Source organism: Rhamphochromis longiceps, linkage group LG7 (assembly GCF_057381845.1).
Source record: "Rhamphochromis longiceps isolate RC_006_pf linkage group LG7, R_longiceps_female_GT1.1, whole genome shotgun sequence".
Classification (NCBI taxonomy): Eukaryota; Metazoa; Chordata; class Actinopteri; order Cichliformes; family Cichlidae; genus Rhamphochromis; species Rhamphochromis longiceps.
The window spans coordinates 66,230,811-66,249,315 of NC_140563.1; the positions used below are offsets into that span (position 1 = coordinate 66,230,811).

General features: G+C 38.7%; 1 protein-coding gene and 1 long non-coding RNA gene across 2 annotated transcripts; both read left to right on the forward strand.

The window, feature by feature from the left end:
- The first annotated feature begins 340 nt into the window (after positions 1 to 340).
- Positions 341 to 3,730, forward strand: LOC146666742 (uncharacterized). Its single transcript, XR_014912459.1, has 3 exons — positions 341 to 730; positions 2,323 to 2,387; positions 2,547 to 3,730. It is a non-coding gene; the product is annotated as an uncharacterized LOC146666742 (long non-coding RNA).
- A 10,157-nt stretch (positions 3,731 to 13,887) lies between these two features.
- LOC146666743 (uncharacterized) lies at positions 13,888 to 16,839 on the forward strand. Its single transcript, XM_085410991.1, has 4 exons — positions 13,888 to 13,893; positions 15,492 to 15,615; positions 16,328 to 16,430; positions 16,563 to 16,839. The coding sequence occupies exons 1-4, from the start codon at positions 13,888 to 13,890 to the stop codon at positions 16,717 to 16,719; spliced, it is 390 nt and encodes a 129-aa protein (XP_085267117.1). The 3' UTR covers positions 16,720 to 16,839.
- Positions 16,840 to 18,505: the final 1,666 nt, after the last annotated feature.

Genomic DNA, 18,505 nt, shown 5'->3' on the forward strand with positions numbered 1-18,505 from the left:
GGGATTACTTTTTTGGGGAAGTAATCAGTAATTAGTTACTGATTACTTTTTTCAAGTAACTTGACCAACACTGTCCATAATACATATATTCTTTGCAGAAAATGATTTGTGTAACCTGAACTGATATACATCAGGCATGAGCAGATGTCTTACGTGTTGTCTCGTGAATCTGCTGCAGCCTTCACTGCAGCCTGAATGAAGGACAGTTGTGCAGAAATTGGTGATTAAGGAGTACTGAGGAAAATTATGAAATGACAGAAGAGGTTTAATGGGAAACAAAGAATGAATGAACCATGAAAAGATCCCTGTTAATTGAATTTACCATCTAATTATAGCTTAATATTTGCAGCTTGACCTACTACTCTGAGTTGAGATACAAGTATGCATGCAGTGCATGCATCGTACGGACTTTGTAGAAGATGAAGTGGTTTGTTTGAGCTTGTTTTATCAGATAATCAGAGTGATATTGAGTCTTTGAAACTTCCTGTTGTCTCATGTTGCAAGAAACCCCAATCTATTAACCACCTTCAGGGTTGTTGATCATTTTTCCACTTTCCTTAGAACTGCACTGAATATGCAGATGAGAAAGCAACTTAAAGCTCAGGAGGCCACTTCAGACATCTTCTGAAACATCACTATCATCAGGTCTACAGTGCAGTCAACATGAAGACTCTCAGCCTGACGGCGGGACTGCTGCTCATGGTGTTTGCAGTTTACCCCAGCGATGCCTGTAAGTCTGTGTTAGATTTTTCCCAGGTATTCTTGTTTTCACACACAAAATATGAGTAATTCTTGCCATGAGAAATTATATGATGGTTATTTTGTCATCTATCTGTGCAATTTTTGCATAAATATTTAGTTCATTTTTTTTAAATTTAAAAAGCAGATAAAATTTTCCAGCGTCTTACCGTGCCTTAAAAAATTATCATAGTACATTTATTTATTTATTTACAAATAATGCTTTTTAAAGCTAGTTAACTAGCTCAATTGGACCAATAGGATGAACAAGACTTTCTAAAATTGTTTTTGCAGTGATGACGCACGAACCCAGTGTTGCTAACTTAGTGACTTTGTCACTATATTTAGCAAGTTTTATAATTAGAATTAAACTTTATTGTCATTTCACATGCCACAAGTACAAGGCAACGAAATGCAGTTTGCATCCATCCAGAAAGTTCTTTAGCAATAATATAGATATTACACAATATGGATCTATTATAGGTATGTTACAATGTACATGGTATGAAGGTATGTTATGAATATACTATAAGTGTAAGTATGTTCAGGCTATAGCTCTAGTGAGTGAACAAGCTATGTACAGGCTATATAACAGGTTATACATGTGGTTAAAAATGTGAAAACTATATAGATTGTAGATATACAATTGGAGTATTAATAAACAGTTGTAAAACTATAATTATTATATTGTACAGTATGATTGTCTATGCAGCATTTACAGTAGTGCAGTTGAGATCAGTGAGATATATGGATAATTTATACAGTAGTTATATAAAGGGCCATTGGTTGTGAGTAGTGGTTCAGTCCATGTTAATATTGTGTGTATGAGGGGTTTAGACCGCCTTAGTGACTTTTTTTCTAAAAAGCCACCAGCGACAAATCTGGCGACTTTTGCTGGTGATAGACCTCACGCAGCAGTCGCCCTCAGCTGCTGTCAGAGCAAGAGATGTTCACACCTACGCGTCCAAACTGCAAATGAATCCCCCCCGACTGTTACGCAGTCAGTTCTTCTTTTACTGTTACTTTTTGTGGATCACAAGGTATAAAACTACCCGCTCATTAAAAAAAAAAAAAAAAACTCCTCCAGAGTGCCTATTTTGTGTCACTTTTCCCAGTCCCAAGCAAGATAAAGGGGGAGGGTTGGAATTGTGACAATAAAAAAAACAAACAATAAATGCTAAAAGAAATTTAACTTGTAGTCAGAACATAGTTTCCATCCAAATATAAGATACTATCGAGCTAATTCCCTGCTAACTTTGAACTCCATTAAACTTTATAAATCCTGTTTTCATGGATGCCTGGATGTTAAACTTAATTGTTACGCCTGGTAAAGCAGCAACGCTGATGATTTTATTACAGATGAAAGAATTTAGACAGTTTGTAACTCTCAGTGGTGCCGCAGTGTTCGTTTGAAGGGGAGAGTTTGGACCCAGAAGCAGCTAATGAGCATGAACCTTATTTATATCTGGTATGTTGGAGAAGTCATTAGAAGCAGACGCAGCACTGAGTAATCCCTGTTTTTCTGTTACAGCTAAGGCAGTGAATGCACCTGACCTTTGCTGTTTTCACTTCTTTGACAAACAGATCCCAAAGGCGAACATCGTGTCCATCGTGAAAACTCACAGACAATGTTCCACACCAGCATTTGTGTAAGTTTGTCTTTCACTGTCTCTTTGATTCGATCACTAATGTTTGCCATGAAGTAATGTATAAGCAATGTATAATCGTCCACATTAAAGCATAACTCTCCTATTAAGAGTAAAATGTGTAAATATGAGAGCAAAATAATGATACTGATTCTTCTGCAGGATCGAGACACCCAGAACGCTTTTCTGTGTGAAGCAGACTGTGAAGTGGGCAATGGAACAATTTGTTAAAGAAGAGAGAGCGAAAATTGAACCAATGCTACAATTAACACTTCAAAAATCACAAAATGCTTTCACTCCATGAAGTTACTTTGTAAACTGTTGCTGGAATTTTAACCCCTTTATTCTTTACCTGCTTAATTACAGCTGCAGAATATAGAGAACATATATTTTATGCTGATTTCAATTTTTTTTTTTTTTACATTATCACAATATCAACTTCATAATTTGGGAATTATGTTAATCCAGTATGTAAAACTCAGTTGATAAAGTGTCTTCCCTCATTAATATCCCATAATCATCTGAAGGTGCTCTTACTGTAAGATGGGAGCATTGAAGAACCACATGAAGTGCCAGACGACATAAAGTTAGATGGCAGGGTTAGTGAGTGCAAAGACAGAGTGCTGAAAAAGTCTCCAATGTTTTGGTGACTAAGAAACTCCAGAGTTCCTCTTCTGGAATTAAAATTGTGATGTGGGTTTTCATGGCCTGTAGGTGTAATGTGTAGGTGACCCCATACGTTTGTCCATATAGTATTCCACACCGCCTACCTCCCATTAAGCCATGTTGACCCAGGTTGATGTGACTGTGTCTCAAAGAGCCTCATTTGATGAGCAAAGTTTATGTTCAGCACTCTTAGGCTTTCTTTAAGCAGCTCTCCAAAGCTTTGAGGTGTGTTTGGCTTCAATATCCTGCTGCAGTGTGAATTCTTCTCCACAAAGATCTACATCACTGTTGGAGCACATCTCTGAAGAATGGATCACTGCTTGCCCTCAGTCAGGGTGCAGTTGACTCACATCAGGTGTTCAGCTCTGGGTCTGGAAACACCACCAGACTTAAACTCTCACCGTCTGATCCACTGTGGTATCTCTCCCTCACCTTACAAAGGCCCTTGTTTTCCTGCCTCTAATCTCTGAGAGCGATTGTTAAAAACAATTTCAAATATTTTTGATTCCTCAGACTCTGAGATTATTTTCAGGTTCAGGTGAAAGTTTTGCGCACGTTAAATGTGTTCTCAGGCTTTTGGATCTAGCTACGTATAACATGTATCAAATCATGTGATCATTTGTCTTCACTGTGTTATTGTTATGCTGCTACAGTGTATCTAAAAAGATTTTGTCTTTCTTTATTATTTTGCTTTATTCTTCATTAAAGTTTCATTTCACAAAGCTCAACGACTCCATCTGACACTGAATGTAAAAGTGTTTTCATGCTGTGGCCTTTGTTTTGGAATTTATAAGTATGCTGGTTATGAAAATGTGTTAATAGAAGCAGTTGAAGGTGAATGTGCACAATGTGACATATTTATAAATTGTATATTTTCCATGTGGGAGACGGAGTGGTGAGAATGTTACTGCGGTTCTTTACAGTTCCCATAAAGAGGTGGGGCATTTTAAAGGAAAAGCATGTCATGATGTCAGTTACTTTGTAGACATTGACGATCCTCTGTGTCTACTAACACATTTGAACTTTTAACATTAATCTTTCAGTCAAACAGTCAGTGACCTTTCCATTTCTTGCAATTGAGGTAAAATGATCTGTAGTATCAAACATTTCTGTTGAAAAGCATTTAAAAATGATTTCCTTGTGATTGTATATGACCAAAACCAATCAAACTACATTTTGCACCATATCTGCTGTTCAACTCATATCTAATCATCCAATCGGCCAAAGGAGATTTAAGTGACTTTAAATGTGGTGTGGTTGTTGGTGTCAGTCGAGCTGGTCTGAATATTTCATAAATGGCTGATTTACTTGAATTTTCCCAAACTTTAGGGTCTCCAGGGTTTACAGAGAATGGTCTGATAAAGAGGAAATATCCAGTGAGCAGCGTTTTTTTGGGGAGAAAATACTTTGTGAAGGCCAGAGGAAAATAGACTGATTTGAGCTGATAGAAATCAAATTCAAATAATTTGATGTAAACAACATCAAATCCTAGATCCATTCTCCCATGTATTAAAAACCACCTCCAGCTGAACGTCAGCAAGACCAAGGAGCTGGTGGTGGACTTCAGAAGGGGTCAGCACAGAGACTACAAGCCCATTATCATCAATGGAGCTCCAGTGGAGAGGGTGCAGTCCTTCAAGTATCTTGGTGTCTACATCTCCTCAGACCTGACATGGGCTGCCCACATTCAGGTCCAGACCAAAAAGGCTAGGCAGCGCCTGTATCACCTACGACAACTGAGGAAGTTCAGGGTCTCTCCAAAGATCCTCAGGATTTTCTATACAGGCGCTGTGGAGAGCATCCTCACACAGAACGTGACATCGTGGTTCGGGAACAGCTTTGTGAAGGACCATAAAGCTCTCCAGAGAGTGATCCGTACAGCAGAACACTGCTGCAGGATTGCTCTCCCCCCGCTTCAGGACACCTACACCAGGAGATGCCGGACTAGAGCAGCGCAGATACTGAAGGACCCGTCCCATCCTGGCAACAAACTGTTCCAACTTCTGCAATCTGGTAGAAGGTTCCGCATCTTCCGGGCAAGGACAGAGAGACTCAAGAGGAGCTTCTATCCCCAAGCCATCCGTGCCCTAAACACACACACCCGCCCTCTCACATCATCTATAATTGACTGAGACAGGACTCTTCCAGACACTAAACCAAGGCACAATGTACATTTCAATTCCTTTAATTTTAAATATGTTTATATTGTCTATCCTGTAAAATAGTCAGATGTCTATTCATATTAATGTACAGAATTCACCTGCTTGCTGCTACTACTGCACATTCACCCAGTGTATATACTATATGTATGTATTTACTATATGTATGTATATATATATATATATATAATGTTCTTCCTCTACACCCCCCCCCCCCCCCCCCCACCCCAATTTTTGCACATGTCGAGGAGCGTGTCAGGCTACATTTCACTGTGTGTTATACTTGTATAACTATGCATGTGACAAATAAAGAACCTTGAACCTTGAACCTTGAAAAACTCAGGTGTAGGTGTTGGTTGCCTGGATCTTGTTCTTTCCATTCAGCTGACTCCTCAGGACTTCTTAGGTGCGGCTTTCTAAGTGGCCTCGTCTTAGTTCCCATTTGCCTGTGGGATTCCTAGGTATCTGTAGCTGTCCTCGATGTCTGTAATGTTACCGTCTAGTAGTACAATCACCTCACTTCTGACTACCTTCCCTCTCTTCATTACCCTCCGACTACACCTCTCCAGTCCGATTGACATTCCGATGTCGTTGCTCTGATCAGGGGTGCGGAACTCCAGGCCTCAAGGGCCGGTGTCCTGCAGCTTTTAACCTTGGGTCAACACACCTGAGTCAAATAATTAGGCCTTTGGAAACTTCAAGACATGTTAAGGAGGTAATTTAACCATTTAAATCATCTGTGTTGGATCAAGGACATGTCTAAAACCTGCAGGACACCGGCCCTTGAGGCCTGGAGTTCCCCGACCCCTGCTGTAGATTCTCGTGGTGGAATCAGTGAATCAATGTCTTGTTCCTGGCATACAGCATGATGTCATCCATGCAGAGGAGGAGGCTGATGATTGCTCCTTTCTGTAGTCGGTATCCATAGCCAGTCTTTTTAATGGTTGCACTGAGGGGGGTTCAAATCTATGCAGGACAGCAGTGTTCACAGGCCATCTCCTTGGTACATCCCACACTTTATGGTAAGTTGTGCCACTGGCTTGAAGTTGGCCTCTAGTGTTGTACACCACATCCAGTGTTGCGCACTGTACTGCCTTGGTGTGGCTGTTCTCACATTGTCCCACTGCCACTGATAGTATAGCTTGGATGTTTCAGTAGAGTTTAGTTGCCTTCTGTCTATCTGGTATAACTCTTCAAGCAACTTGCCGAGGCCGTTAGTGTTTGCTCGACAATTTCTAAAACCATAAGATGGAAGACATGTAACCACAAAAAGATCCCTGTTAATTGAATTTATCATCAAATTATACTGTACTATTTACAGCCTGACCTATTAATCTGCGTTGTTTGAGACATGAGATAAAGATACTGCATGCATTGTAAGGACTTTGTAGAACACTCATTGGGTTTTTTCAGCTTGTTTTATCAGATAATCAGATTGATATTCTGAAACTTCCTGTTATCTCATGTTGCAGAAAAACCCAATCTATTAACCATCTGGGGCTGTTGATTGTTTTTCCACTTTTCGTAGAATTGGTTTCGATGTGCAGATGAGAACGTGACTTAAAGCGGGGTGTTCGGACTGATCACTTCAGACATCTTCTGAAACATCAGGATCATCAGGTCTACAGTGAAGTCAACATGAAGACTCTCAGCCTGACAGTGGGACTTCTGCTCGTGCTGTTCACTGTTTACCACAGTGATGCCTGTAAGTCTTCTAGCTTACTTTATTCTACTGTGATTTTCATGAATAAAACCAAAATGGAAAAATGGAAATGATCAAATGACTATACGCTCGAGAAAATACCAAGGGCTAACAAAGGAGCTTGAGAAGATGTGGAGGGTCCCAGTGATAATCGGAGATCTCTGTCCAGAAGGGCCTAGTCCTCGGAACAGCAGAGATACTGCACAGGACCCTTAAGGTCCCAGGTGTTTGGTAGAAGACCCGAGCTTGAGGGGTAAAGATCGGCTTGAGAAACAGGTCTGGGCTTCTTTGCTTCGTCTTCCTGCAACCTGATTTGAGATTAGTGGCACAAAATAATGGCTTATAAATTAATGGGATATTATTATTATTATTATTGTTATTATTATTATTATTATTATTATTATTATTATTATTATTATTATTATCACGTTCTCATTATTAAAGAAAGCCTGAGCAAATAAAAGTATTTTTAAAAAGTCACTATTTCATGAATTTTATTAATTATATTTTACCCCAATACTTTTACTAAGAGTATTATTTGAGACTATCAGCGTTATTGGTTCTATTTCCAACTCAGAATGCTGTGCTACTTTCTGATGTAAACTCTTCTCAATTACTTTGTTAATAAGGTGATTGACTCCCCTTATGTAGATGGCCTCAGTGCCTTGGGTCATGCATTTCTTTTTCTCCAATTACAGCTATTGAGACAAAGTCATGTTCCATCCTATTTTAAACACAGTAACTCCTCTACGGAAGAAACAGAATCTTGATGCCAACTCTACTTGTAATCATCAGGCTGCAGATTACAGATTCTTGGCCGTTTTCAGTCTGGCTTTCAGAGGCAGCGCTTCACTGAGACTGCAATCCTGGAGGGTCTATAATGATCTTTTAATGGCTTCTGATGTGGGGAATAAGTCTGTGATCATTTTGCTTGATCTCAGTGCAGCCTTCGATATGAAGTTTTGGCTGGTGTATCTGGCTTTGCCTTAGACTGGTTTCTTCCTACTTATCTTTTAGGACCTTCTCTGTTAGAACAGACAGGTTCTCCTCTAACATTGCCTCCCTAACATGTGGGGTTCCACAGGGTTCAGTTTTGGGTCCATTATTATTTTCTTTCTAAGTTCTTCCTTTAGCTGACATTAATCAATCTTTTAGTGACATTTCTTATCATTTCTATGCCGATGACATTTAGATATATATGTCTTTTAAACCTCATCAGCTGGATAGGTTGTCCACCCTAGTCCACTGCTTAACTCAGGTTACTGATTGGCTATCTAGCAATTAACTTGTTTTAAACACAACAAGCCTGAGACCATGATCATAGCTCCTCCTGAACTATATGCTAAAATCAATCAGGTTCTTGCTTCTTTCTGTCCAACTGTTAAGTCAAATATTTGGAGTAATATTTGATTCTTCTCTGGGCCTTGACTCGCATGTAAAATCTTTGTTTTGTTCCTGTTTCTTTTATTTAATGAACATCTCTATCATATGGTCTTCTCAGCTGAACTAGAAAAAAATCTTCATGCATTTGTGTCATCACGTTTAGGTTATTGTAATGTCCTGTTTACCAGCTGGGACAAATCATCTCTTTCTCTCCTGAAGCTATACAAAATGCTGCGACCAGTCTTGTCACACATTCTAGCAAGCAAGCTCACATCACTCCTATTTTATATTCTTTACATTTGCTCCCAATATATTTTTTAATTCAATTTAAAATTCTTGTTTTAAGATACAGAGCAGTAAATGTCCAGACCCCAGATGATTTATCTCGGCTTAAAATACACTACTGCTCGTTGTCTCCATTCCCAGATTAAGAGTTTAGTGGTTGTTCCCCGTACGGGACTAAAGACTAGAGCAGACAGAGCGTTTCAGTCTGTGGCACCAAGAACAGTGGAACAGTCTACCACCACAACTACTTAAAAACTTTTCTGTTTAAACAGGATTTTTTGTTGTTGTTTGTTTTTATTTTATTTTAAAACGACCTATTAACCTTACCGTATTTTATTTAATCTTTTGTATTGTCTATTTAAGCTACTAATGTTCTTGTTTATTTTAGCCGTTTGTGTAAAGCGATTTGTGACCGCCTGTTTGTGAAAAGCGCTTAATAAATAAACTTTGAACACTTACTTTACTTACTCTGTCAGATTCATAATTAACAACAATTAAAACTTATTAATAACAATTAGTAAGTGTTTAAAATATTTTTCTTACTCAGGATTTCTTATTTATGTGTTCTGTTTTGCACTCGTGTTGGATTTTTCCCAGTTTTTACAGGATAGGAATATTTTTCAACATGTTATTATAACACAAGAAATTGTAGGTTTTTTATTTTACATGTTGGAGAAGTCATTAGAAGCAGATGCAGCACTGAGTAATCCTTGTTTCTCTGTTACAGCTAAGGCAGTGAATTCACCTGAGGTTTGCTGTTTTGAATTCTTTGACAAACGGATCCCAAAGGCGAACATCGTCTCTATCAACAAAACTCACAGTCAGTGCTCCACACCAGCATTTGTGTAAGTTTGTTTTTCATTGTCTCTTAGATACGATCACTAATATTTGCCAAGTAAGTCATGTATGATTATCCACATCAAAACTGTACCTCTGCTATTGACAGTAAAATATGTGAATATGAGAGCAAAATAATGATACTGATTTTTCTGCAGGATCAAGACACCCAAAAGGCTTTTCTGTGTGAAACAGGATGAGGATTGGGCAGTGAGAGAATTTGTCAAAAGAGCACAATAAATGCATCAAAAATCTGCCATGGCTCCAATAAATGTCACAAGCCAGAAATCATCGGTCACTGCATAAAACTGCTTTGGAGACTCGAGGCAATGCTGCAGTTTCAAACCTCTGCATAACTTACTCGCTTAAATACTGTAACTTTTAATGAAGGGAGAATGAATTTATTTTTTCTGTGTTTTCAAATGTTTACAAATCACAAATTCAGTTTAACTATTTGGGTAAAATTTTAAACCTCAGATAAATAAATTTCAGTATTTAGTATATGGACAAAAGTATTGGGACTATTGGGTGTTTTCAGTCTTGTTGCCACAGGTGAATGAAATCAAACATACTTAACAGCGGGTCATTCTAAAGCACTCCGTGAGCTCGACTGTGGCACTTCATGACATTTCTTCCATCCTTGATCATCTGTAAATGATATTACAGCAAAGTGAAAGTGCTTAAGAACCACAGAAATACAAAACCACCTCCAGACTTAAAGTCTCCTTGCAGGTTTGATCCACTGTGGTTTCACTTCCTCTGCTATTTATCTCTTTACACACTCATTTTCCTGGCACTAATCTCTAATGCAGAGTTAAAAACAGTTTTAAATGGTTTTGATTCCTCAGACTTTCAGATTATTTCCAGATTCAAACGAAAATCGTGCACAAATTAGAGATGTTCTCATACTTTTGGATCCAGCTGTATATATAACAAGTAGTAAATCATTTTTCATCATTTTCATTTTTTTCACTGTCTTCATTGTTATGCAGCTACAGTATATCTGAAGCATTTATACATCACTCTGTATCGCTCTGCTTTATTCTTCATTAAAGTTGCATTTCATAAAACTAAACGACTCTGACTGTGAATGTAAAAGTGTGTTTTAATGGCCTAATTTTTGAAATTGATCTGAATGCTGGTTATAAAAGTTTTGTCAGTAGAGTTTGTACAGGTGAAGGTGAATGTGCACTATGGGACTAAGAAGACATTTTACAAACCCATTATCTGAAAAGGGAAAACTTTCCTGAGCTGCTCGAAAGTTAAACTTGTTTATCTGCACAAATGCTTTCTTACACAAGTGCAGTGTGAAAACTGAACAGACTATGTGGTGCTGCTAAGTGTGTTTTATTTAGCAGGTCAGATTTTTTTAAAGGTGTTATTTTCATATTCATAAATGAATAGGAGGAGTGGAGATTACTTTTGAAAAGAAAACCATGTTAGATGCTGATGCTATTTAAGTTATTTTGCAGACTTTGACAATCATCTACTTGTGCTTATTTATGTTAATAATTTATCTTACCTTTTATCATGATTATTTTGGATGTTAAATGTACTTTTTGCAGCAGTTCATTGTATGTAGACGTGATTAAGACAAAGTGTTGAAGTTCAAAGTGAGCATCAGAATGTGTTAGTGCCAGAGAGGCTGGTCTGAGTATTTCAGGCACATCAGATCTGCTGGGATTTTCCTCACACAACCATCTCTATGGTTTACAGGGAATGGTCTAAAAAAAGAGAAAATATCCAGTGCAGCTCTCAGGGGAAAAATGCTGCCTTGATGTCAGAGGTTGGAGTGTGTTTTTCAGGCTTTGCATATTTAAGCAGGACAATGTTAAACTGCTCACTGGATCTGTTACAACAACATGGCTTCATAACAGAAGAGTCAGAGTGCTGAACTTTCCTGCAGTCCAGACATTTCACCAGCTGAAACATTTAATCCCTCATGAAACAAAATATAAGACAAAGAAGAAGAGCTGAGCAGCTAGAATCCTCTCAGACAAGGATGGGACAACATTGCTCTCCCAAAACTCCAGCAGCTGCTCTCTTCAGCTCCCAGATGTTTGCAGACTGTTATTAAAGTAAAGCAGATGCTCAGAGTAGCAAACGTGGGCCTGTGATCTTGAAATCATTGCTTCTTTTTTTGTTTATATTTTTTTTGTTTACACAGCATTCCACATTTTACAAAATTTGGGTTGTAGTTGACCTTTGACCTTTCGGTGAAAAAAAAAAATCAAAAATACATAATTTCATTGCATACAGTTTTTGTGTATAGTCAGAATTAGTCAAAGCAACCTATAAAATAAAACACCACAAATAATTAGTTCATCCTTGAGTCCATGTTTGTCATATCTGAGGAAACTGGAGTATGTGATCCTGCCTGGAGCCGACAACAAAACATAAAAAGGTTACCTATTTCCCCTCAGCTGGCATCTGTAGGAAAATATACCCTTTTTTCAGATTTTCAGTCTTTTTCTAAGTAACACACACTAGTGGAAGAATGTGATTTTTAAATTATTTACAAAGGTCTATATGTTGTGGGGCAAGAAAACATCAAATAAAAAAAGATGATCAGGGTCACAGTTAATCAGAATCAGAATCAGAAATACTTTATTAATCTCGAAGGAAATTATGGGTTACAGCACGCTAAATGGCACATGCACACTTACAACGGAACCCTCTGACCAAACATACTTTACACATGCATCACATTGGGGAAACATGTCAGAGAGGTAGGCTGATAGGAAAAAAAAACTACGAAAATACACAACATGAGGTGAGAGGAGGAGAAAAAAAAACTCCACTCAGACTGAGCTCCTAATGGGAGAACAGTTTGATAACAAAAAAACCCACTCCCCACAGAAACACAAGACAAGCAACAGGGGTGGGTAAAGGGTGAGAGAGAGCCGGTGTAGTAAGCGCATCCGGTCCTGCAGCATATCTGCACTGGTCCAGTCGACCCGCCATCTTCCCGGGGTGGGGACAAGTATCGAAGGCGTTTGGAAAGGGAGGGGGGGTGAGTGTGTATCAGTGTATGTGTATGTGTTTGTGTGTGTCCTGAGTTACCTGAATAGTTACCAAATAGACTGAGCAAAGATGAAAGTTCATCAAACTAGATATTGTTTATTGCAATAAATTCACACTAATTATCTTCAAACTACCTGCAACCACGACTATATTACCGGAGAGCTGAAGTTAAGCTTGTTTGCTGTGGTCACAGGCTGACTTTTGTGTGTTTCAGACCAGTGATGATCTCAGTACAGTTGAGGTCAGAAGTCATGTGCATGAACATCATGGTTATTGAACAGTTCTTTTTCCAGAGTGATTTTACACCTTCAAATATTAACATACATCCACTTAAATCTTTTATTAGTGGTGCTGAAGGTTCTTCAGCGTCTTTCAACTACATAAGGCCTATTATCAACTGATTATGGTTGATTACATGATAGAAAACAGCACTCAGTAGATTCACCAATACTCAGAACAAAGTCCAAGGAGCTAAGAGCTGTTTGGCTACAATGACGGTATATTTGCAGAAATAAAGGTGAGGCTTTCTAACCAAAGAGCACTGGGTCAACTGCCACACATGGAGGTGCTAGCATCAGCTTTTAACCATAAGAAACCAAACAATTTAAATGAACTCTATCATTTCTGACAAAAAGTGGTCATATATTTGGCCAGAATTGTATCAGAAGCTTGATGGCTAATAAAAATGTGTGGTCGAGGTGCATCTTGGAGAGGATCGAATATTAGTGGCGTTTGGACTGCACCCAGTTCTTGTTTTTAAGCCATTCAAGATAATACGATGTACAATCATTCCAGCAAAGGAAAAGACCAGTTCAAAGAAATCATTAAAGTCCAAGTCCAGGATTACCATGATATTCATGCCTGTGATGAGTGTCTGCAAAACTTCTGACCACGACTGCATGTCTGCAGGGGACTGCACGGTCTTCAGATCAGGTTCACAGAGAGCACTGTGATGCTGGCTTGTCTATGAGAGGAATGAGAAAAATGTCAGTGTACACCTGTGAGGTAATGACTGTTATGTCTTCTGAACTTTTACCTGACGTGTCTCCCAAATCATAAAAAATCTGGGAAATTAGCTTATTTTCTTATATATGTGTTTCATCATCACTGACCATCAGCTTCAGCCCACTGCAAACGTATCTTCATCTGTTCAGGTTTCAGTGCTGGTTTTAATCGACCTGTCTGTGTGTAATTCCATTTCCTTCAGCACATTTGTTACAGCTCTGTCACACGCACTGAAACAATGACTCCTGTTTCTTTATTTTCTGTGTTTTCTTGTTTATTTTCTGTTTTCAGTGCTTTGAGTTTTCTGTGTAACCTACATGAAATCCAGTCATGTTCCAGAAATGACTGAGCATGCAGCTCGCGGTCCCCCTAGTGGTTGTGAGGGTTATCTGCATCCTTGTCCGCATGGAGGAAGAAACAGCTCTTCAGACCATGTGAACGGATGTCGGTGAGTTAGGATGAATTACGGTGCGCTCACAGTGTTCTTAAGTTTGAGCTGCCTGTTATTTGTACTCATTAACATGTAAACCAGCGGAGACACTGAAAATTTGTAAGATGGATTTTTTTTCTTGCTTCTTACTTTAAGCCAGAGCTGACTTCATGAAGAAGTTAATCCCGAGGACTCGCGGGGTGCAGGCACTGCGTGTGATCTGCTAACCTGGCGCGTACAAATGTAATACCAGGGTCGTGCCAAAAAGCGTTTTCTAGCATTTGCCATCAAATATTAGGGGAATTTAAACTTCCATAAATGACTTGATAACAATCTAAGTCAAAAATATTTCTCATGAATGATATGAAGTCATTTTGAGTCAGAAACAACTTCCCTAACACAAACTAGACTACAACTGGACTTTTTTATAGTCTTTATTTATTTGGGTCATTTGGGTTTCATTGACATTAAAATGTGTTTTCAAGAGAGATCTACTCAAGAGGGACACAGAAAGTTTAAGAAATATATCATTGCAGTTCCATAAACATACTTTAAGTGACCAAAATGGACTGGATCGATTATAATCTAAAGTCATAAAGATACTACAAAAACAGGTCATTTCTTTATTTTATACATAACCCCTTTATTCTATTTACTGATATAAGTAAAAAAAATATCAGATGTAAAACACACAAACAAACCAAATAAACTCATTGAACCATCTGAAATCACTTTCTGGCACAGCACCAGCTGCTGCTGTTGACATGACAGGTAACATCCTTTTGACTTGCTCTCACCAGGATCTGCAGTTGTGCTGTAAACAAACAACGAAGCCCAATTTGAGCAGAATATCAACTGAAATGTTTAACAAACTAAAATAATAAAGTAGATCAGCCCCTTGGCTGGCAGCTGCCAGCAGACTAACGGCTCTGAAAGGTAAAATTAGCTGATAATCTCAAATGATCCAGCCTTAACACAGTCACAGCATTTTGTTTCAGGTAAAGTGTGTTTAAAAACCTTCATGAAATGAGCTCTTTGTCTTCTTTCTGTCACAGCAACACAAGTCTCATTTTTGTTAATGACGAGCTGCGTTGTTGGAGCAGCTGTGTGTGAGTGTGTGTGTGAGTGCACTGTAACATCACAACATCAAGAACACTGTGCAGTTAAGCCTGTTTTTATTCTGTCCTGTCTCCAGTAGAAGAGTTGGCAAAATATAACATTAGAAAACAATGTCAGAAAATAATACTAAATGACACTGTTATCAACCCTTTTTATAAAGATACTGTTAAGGGTGCTATCACGAACTTTTTAGGTGCTTGACGGCCCCTAAAAACCTCTAAACTTGCCTGTGCTTGATATTTCCAGTCTGACCTACTTTGAGTATTCGTGATGTAAAACCAGTGCGTGCATGCAGAGTAAAGAGTTTGTGGAACGCTGGGCGGTTTGTTTGAGCTCGTTTTGTCAGATATTCCCAGCGATGTCGAGTCCCTCGAGCTTCCTGTTGTCTCGTGTTGCAGTAGTACCCACTCACCTAACCACCTACTGGGTTTTTGAACACTTTTCCACTTTGAATGTGCAGATAAGAACATGTGAGCAGACTTAAAGTGAGGTAATAGGACAGATCACCTCAGACATCTTCTGAAACATCTGCATCATCAGGTCTACAGAGGAGTCAACATGAGGACTCTCAGCTTCACAGTGGGACTGCTGCTCGTGCTGTTCGCTGCTGTGATGCCTCGTGTAAGTCTGTCAGCCTACTCTCTGCTCCAGACTCGAGGGAAATTCTACTGTAACCGCCAAACTCTGCATTTTTCCTCTAATTAAGTGAATAAAACAAACAACCAATCAAATCAAGAAATACTTTCAATTTCATGTATTTTCACTCCTGTGTCCCCACAGCAGGAAATGCAGTGCTCTGTATTAACCCTTTCATCCATCAATTATGGCAACCTCAATCAGGGTTTTTTTTTCTTAAGTATTTTTATTTATCTTTAGGCATGAAAAAAATCTTGTATCTGAACTTGTATGTGCATTTTTTTAAATGTGTACTTTTTTCATTTTTTAAAACATGGCAGGGTATGGAGTGACACATCAGTGTCCAGTGTAGTGGTTTATGTGCAAGTATACCATCAACACTGACACAAATACAATAAAACAGCCTTTGAATAGCTGTCCACTGTAGTGACCACTATGTGTGACAGGGTTAAAGTAAAAAACAAAAAACTTCACTGTAATCTTCACACATGCAAAGCAAAATGTGGGCATATTTTGGGCACCCTTGATTATAAAATCAGATTTAAGTGTTTTTTCCCTTAGTGTCTCTGTCTGGAAAAAGAAAACTATGTTTCTGTTGCCCCATTAGCTTTAATTATTTAAAACATATGAAAGTGTTTGTGATGTGTTGGATGTCTCCACGTACAGACACAGCCCTCAATCTGTTTTCCTCTCACAGCTCGTTTAGTTTGCTGTTATAAGTTCTTTGAAAACAGGATCCCAAAGTCACATATCCTCTCCGTCAGCAAAACCTACAGCCTTTGCTTAACACCGGCATTTGTGTAAGTCTGTGATTTACTGTCTTTTTGATACAGACACTAATATTTGCCAAAGTGATGTGTTATCCTCCACAGCGAAGCATTCAGTCAAATCTGTGACTTTGATCCAGAGTAATGATACAGATTTTTCTGCAGGATCGAGACACCCAGAGGGGAGTACTGTGTGAGGCAGACTGGGAAGTGGGCAAAGACTGAATTTATCAAACAAGAGATAAAGAAACAATTAACACATCAAGCACCTGCTGCAGCATCGATGAATAACTCGAGCAGAAATACATCAGCCACTCCATAAAGTCTCTTTGTAAACATGAAGAGCTGCTGAACCTCTGCATACTTTACCTGCTTAAATACTGTTAATATTACTGAAGAGAGGACACATTTATTGAGCACTGATTTCAGATCTTTCCATTAAAAATCACAATATTAAATTAATAATTTGGTTAAGATGTTAAATGTCAATATCGACATGTATGTCAGTAATAAAATTGATTAACAAATTGTACCTGATTCTTGTTTAAAATCATTAAAGATGCACCATTAAAGGTACAATCATTCCACCCTGGGAAAAGACTAGTTCAAAGAAGTCATTAAAGTCCAAAATGACCATGATATTCAGGATGATACTTCTGACCACACTCGTTGCAGTGACTCCCGGGCTAGGCGAGTAGCTTCTGCAGATCCTAGGAACAACATCCAATATCTCTGTCCAGAAGAGTGCAGTCCAAGGAACGGCTAAGATAACAGCCATTATTTCCTACAAAGTTTCACAATAAAAGCCCCGTTAAAAGAATAAAATGTTTGCAGGGCCACAGGGCTTTTAATTTGAAATCATCCAGGAAATCCAGATCCAGCGATTGTAAAAGAGCCGTGATGTTTAAGAGTGAATCAGGAGCTCTAAACTGAACTGTTTCCAGCTGTTTCGGCACAGCCTACAAACACAAGCTTCCCTGTCGCCAGAGTTTAATTGTATTTATGTTCTATATTTAGTTTTTAAACATTTAAGTTCATAACACTAAACACACAAATCTACACAAATGAGGTGATTTTAATTCTCTCCAACTGAGACTGAGCTTGTAGCTAGAGGTCCCCCTAGTGGCTGCGAGGGTTATCTGCATCCGTACAGTCTGCAGCTCTTCAGCAGACGATGTGAATAAACGTCAGTGAGTTAAGATGAATGACGGTGCTTTGACAATGTTGACAAATTAGACAAAATGTGAGGATGAAATTCCTGCTTACCAGGACCTAGGATCAAAGCAATAACAGACCATAACAGAACGTATCAAATGCCACGATTATGACATCAGGAAATGACTGTGATCCTGCTGAATGCCACAGGCAGAAATGCTTCAGGTTCTCCATGAAGCTACTTTATAAACCAGAATCGTTGCTGGAGTTTGAACCTTTTCATTCTTTACCTGCAGTCTTTTCATGTTTTCATGCTCCCTCTTAAAGGCTCTCACTTATTTTTGAGAGCTCTCCTGTTTCCTCTCTTCTCTTTATTCTCACTCTGATGTTGCCTCTGAGCTCATGCTGCTGGAGCTCTCTTCCTTCACTGTTGCCAAGTATTCCTCACAAGCTATCATCTGATTGTTGTGTTTTCCCTTTAATGTTATAGAGCTTGCAATGAAGTTTGCAATGAAGTTTGAGGAGTTTCTTGTCCCTGTCATGGTCCTGGGTCGGTGACCCAGCGCTTTTAGTTTGTTATCATTTTCTAGATGATGATTGTTTAAGTTCTGTGTTATTTTCGATCTGCCTCTAAGTCTGCGTCTGTACCTGTCTGTCTATGGTGTCTCCCCATCTGTTTGTGAATCTGTCTGTTTAGTTCAATGTCTTGTCTGGTTCCATGTATCTGAGTTTCCTGTTTTATTGTGAAGGTCCGTGTCATATGTGAGTGTGAAGCCTCGCAGTTTTGAACAAAGTGAAGCAATTCCTTGATAAAGATGCACTTCGTACTCTGTACTGTACTCTGGTTCTTCCATATCTTACATATTGTGTGGAAGTGTGGGGAAACACATATAAAAATACAACTAATCCATTAGTCACAGTACAGAAACAAGCACTGCGTATTATTCACAAGG

Coding starts and splice junctions, on each gene's coding strand:
- LOC146666743 (XM_085410991.1), top strand. Junction 15,616..16,327: donor TCGCTGCTGTGATGCCTCGT/GTAAGTCTGTCA, acceptor TTCCTCTCACAG/CTCGTTTAGTTTGCTGTTAT. Junction 16,431..16,562: donor TGCTTAACACCGGCATTTGT/GTAAGTCTGTGA, acceptor ATTTTTCTGCAG/GATCGAGACACCCAGAGGGG.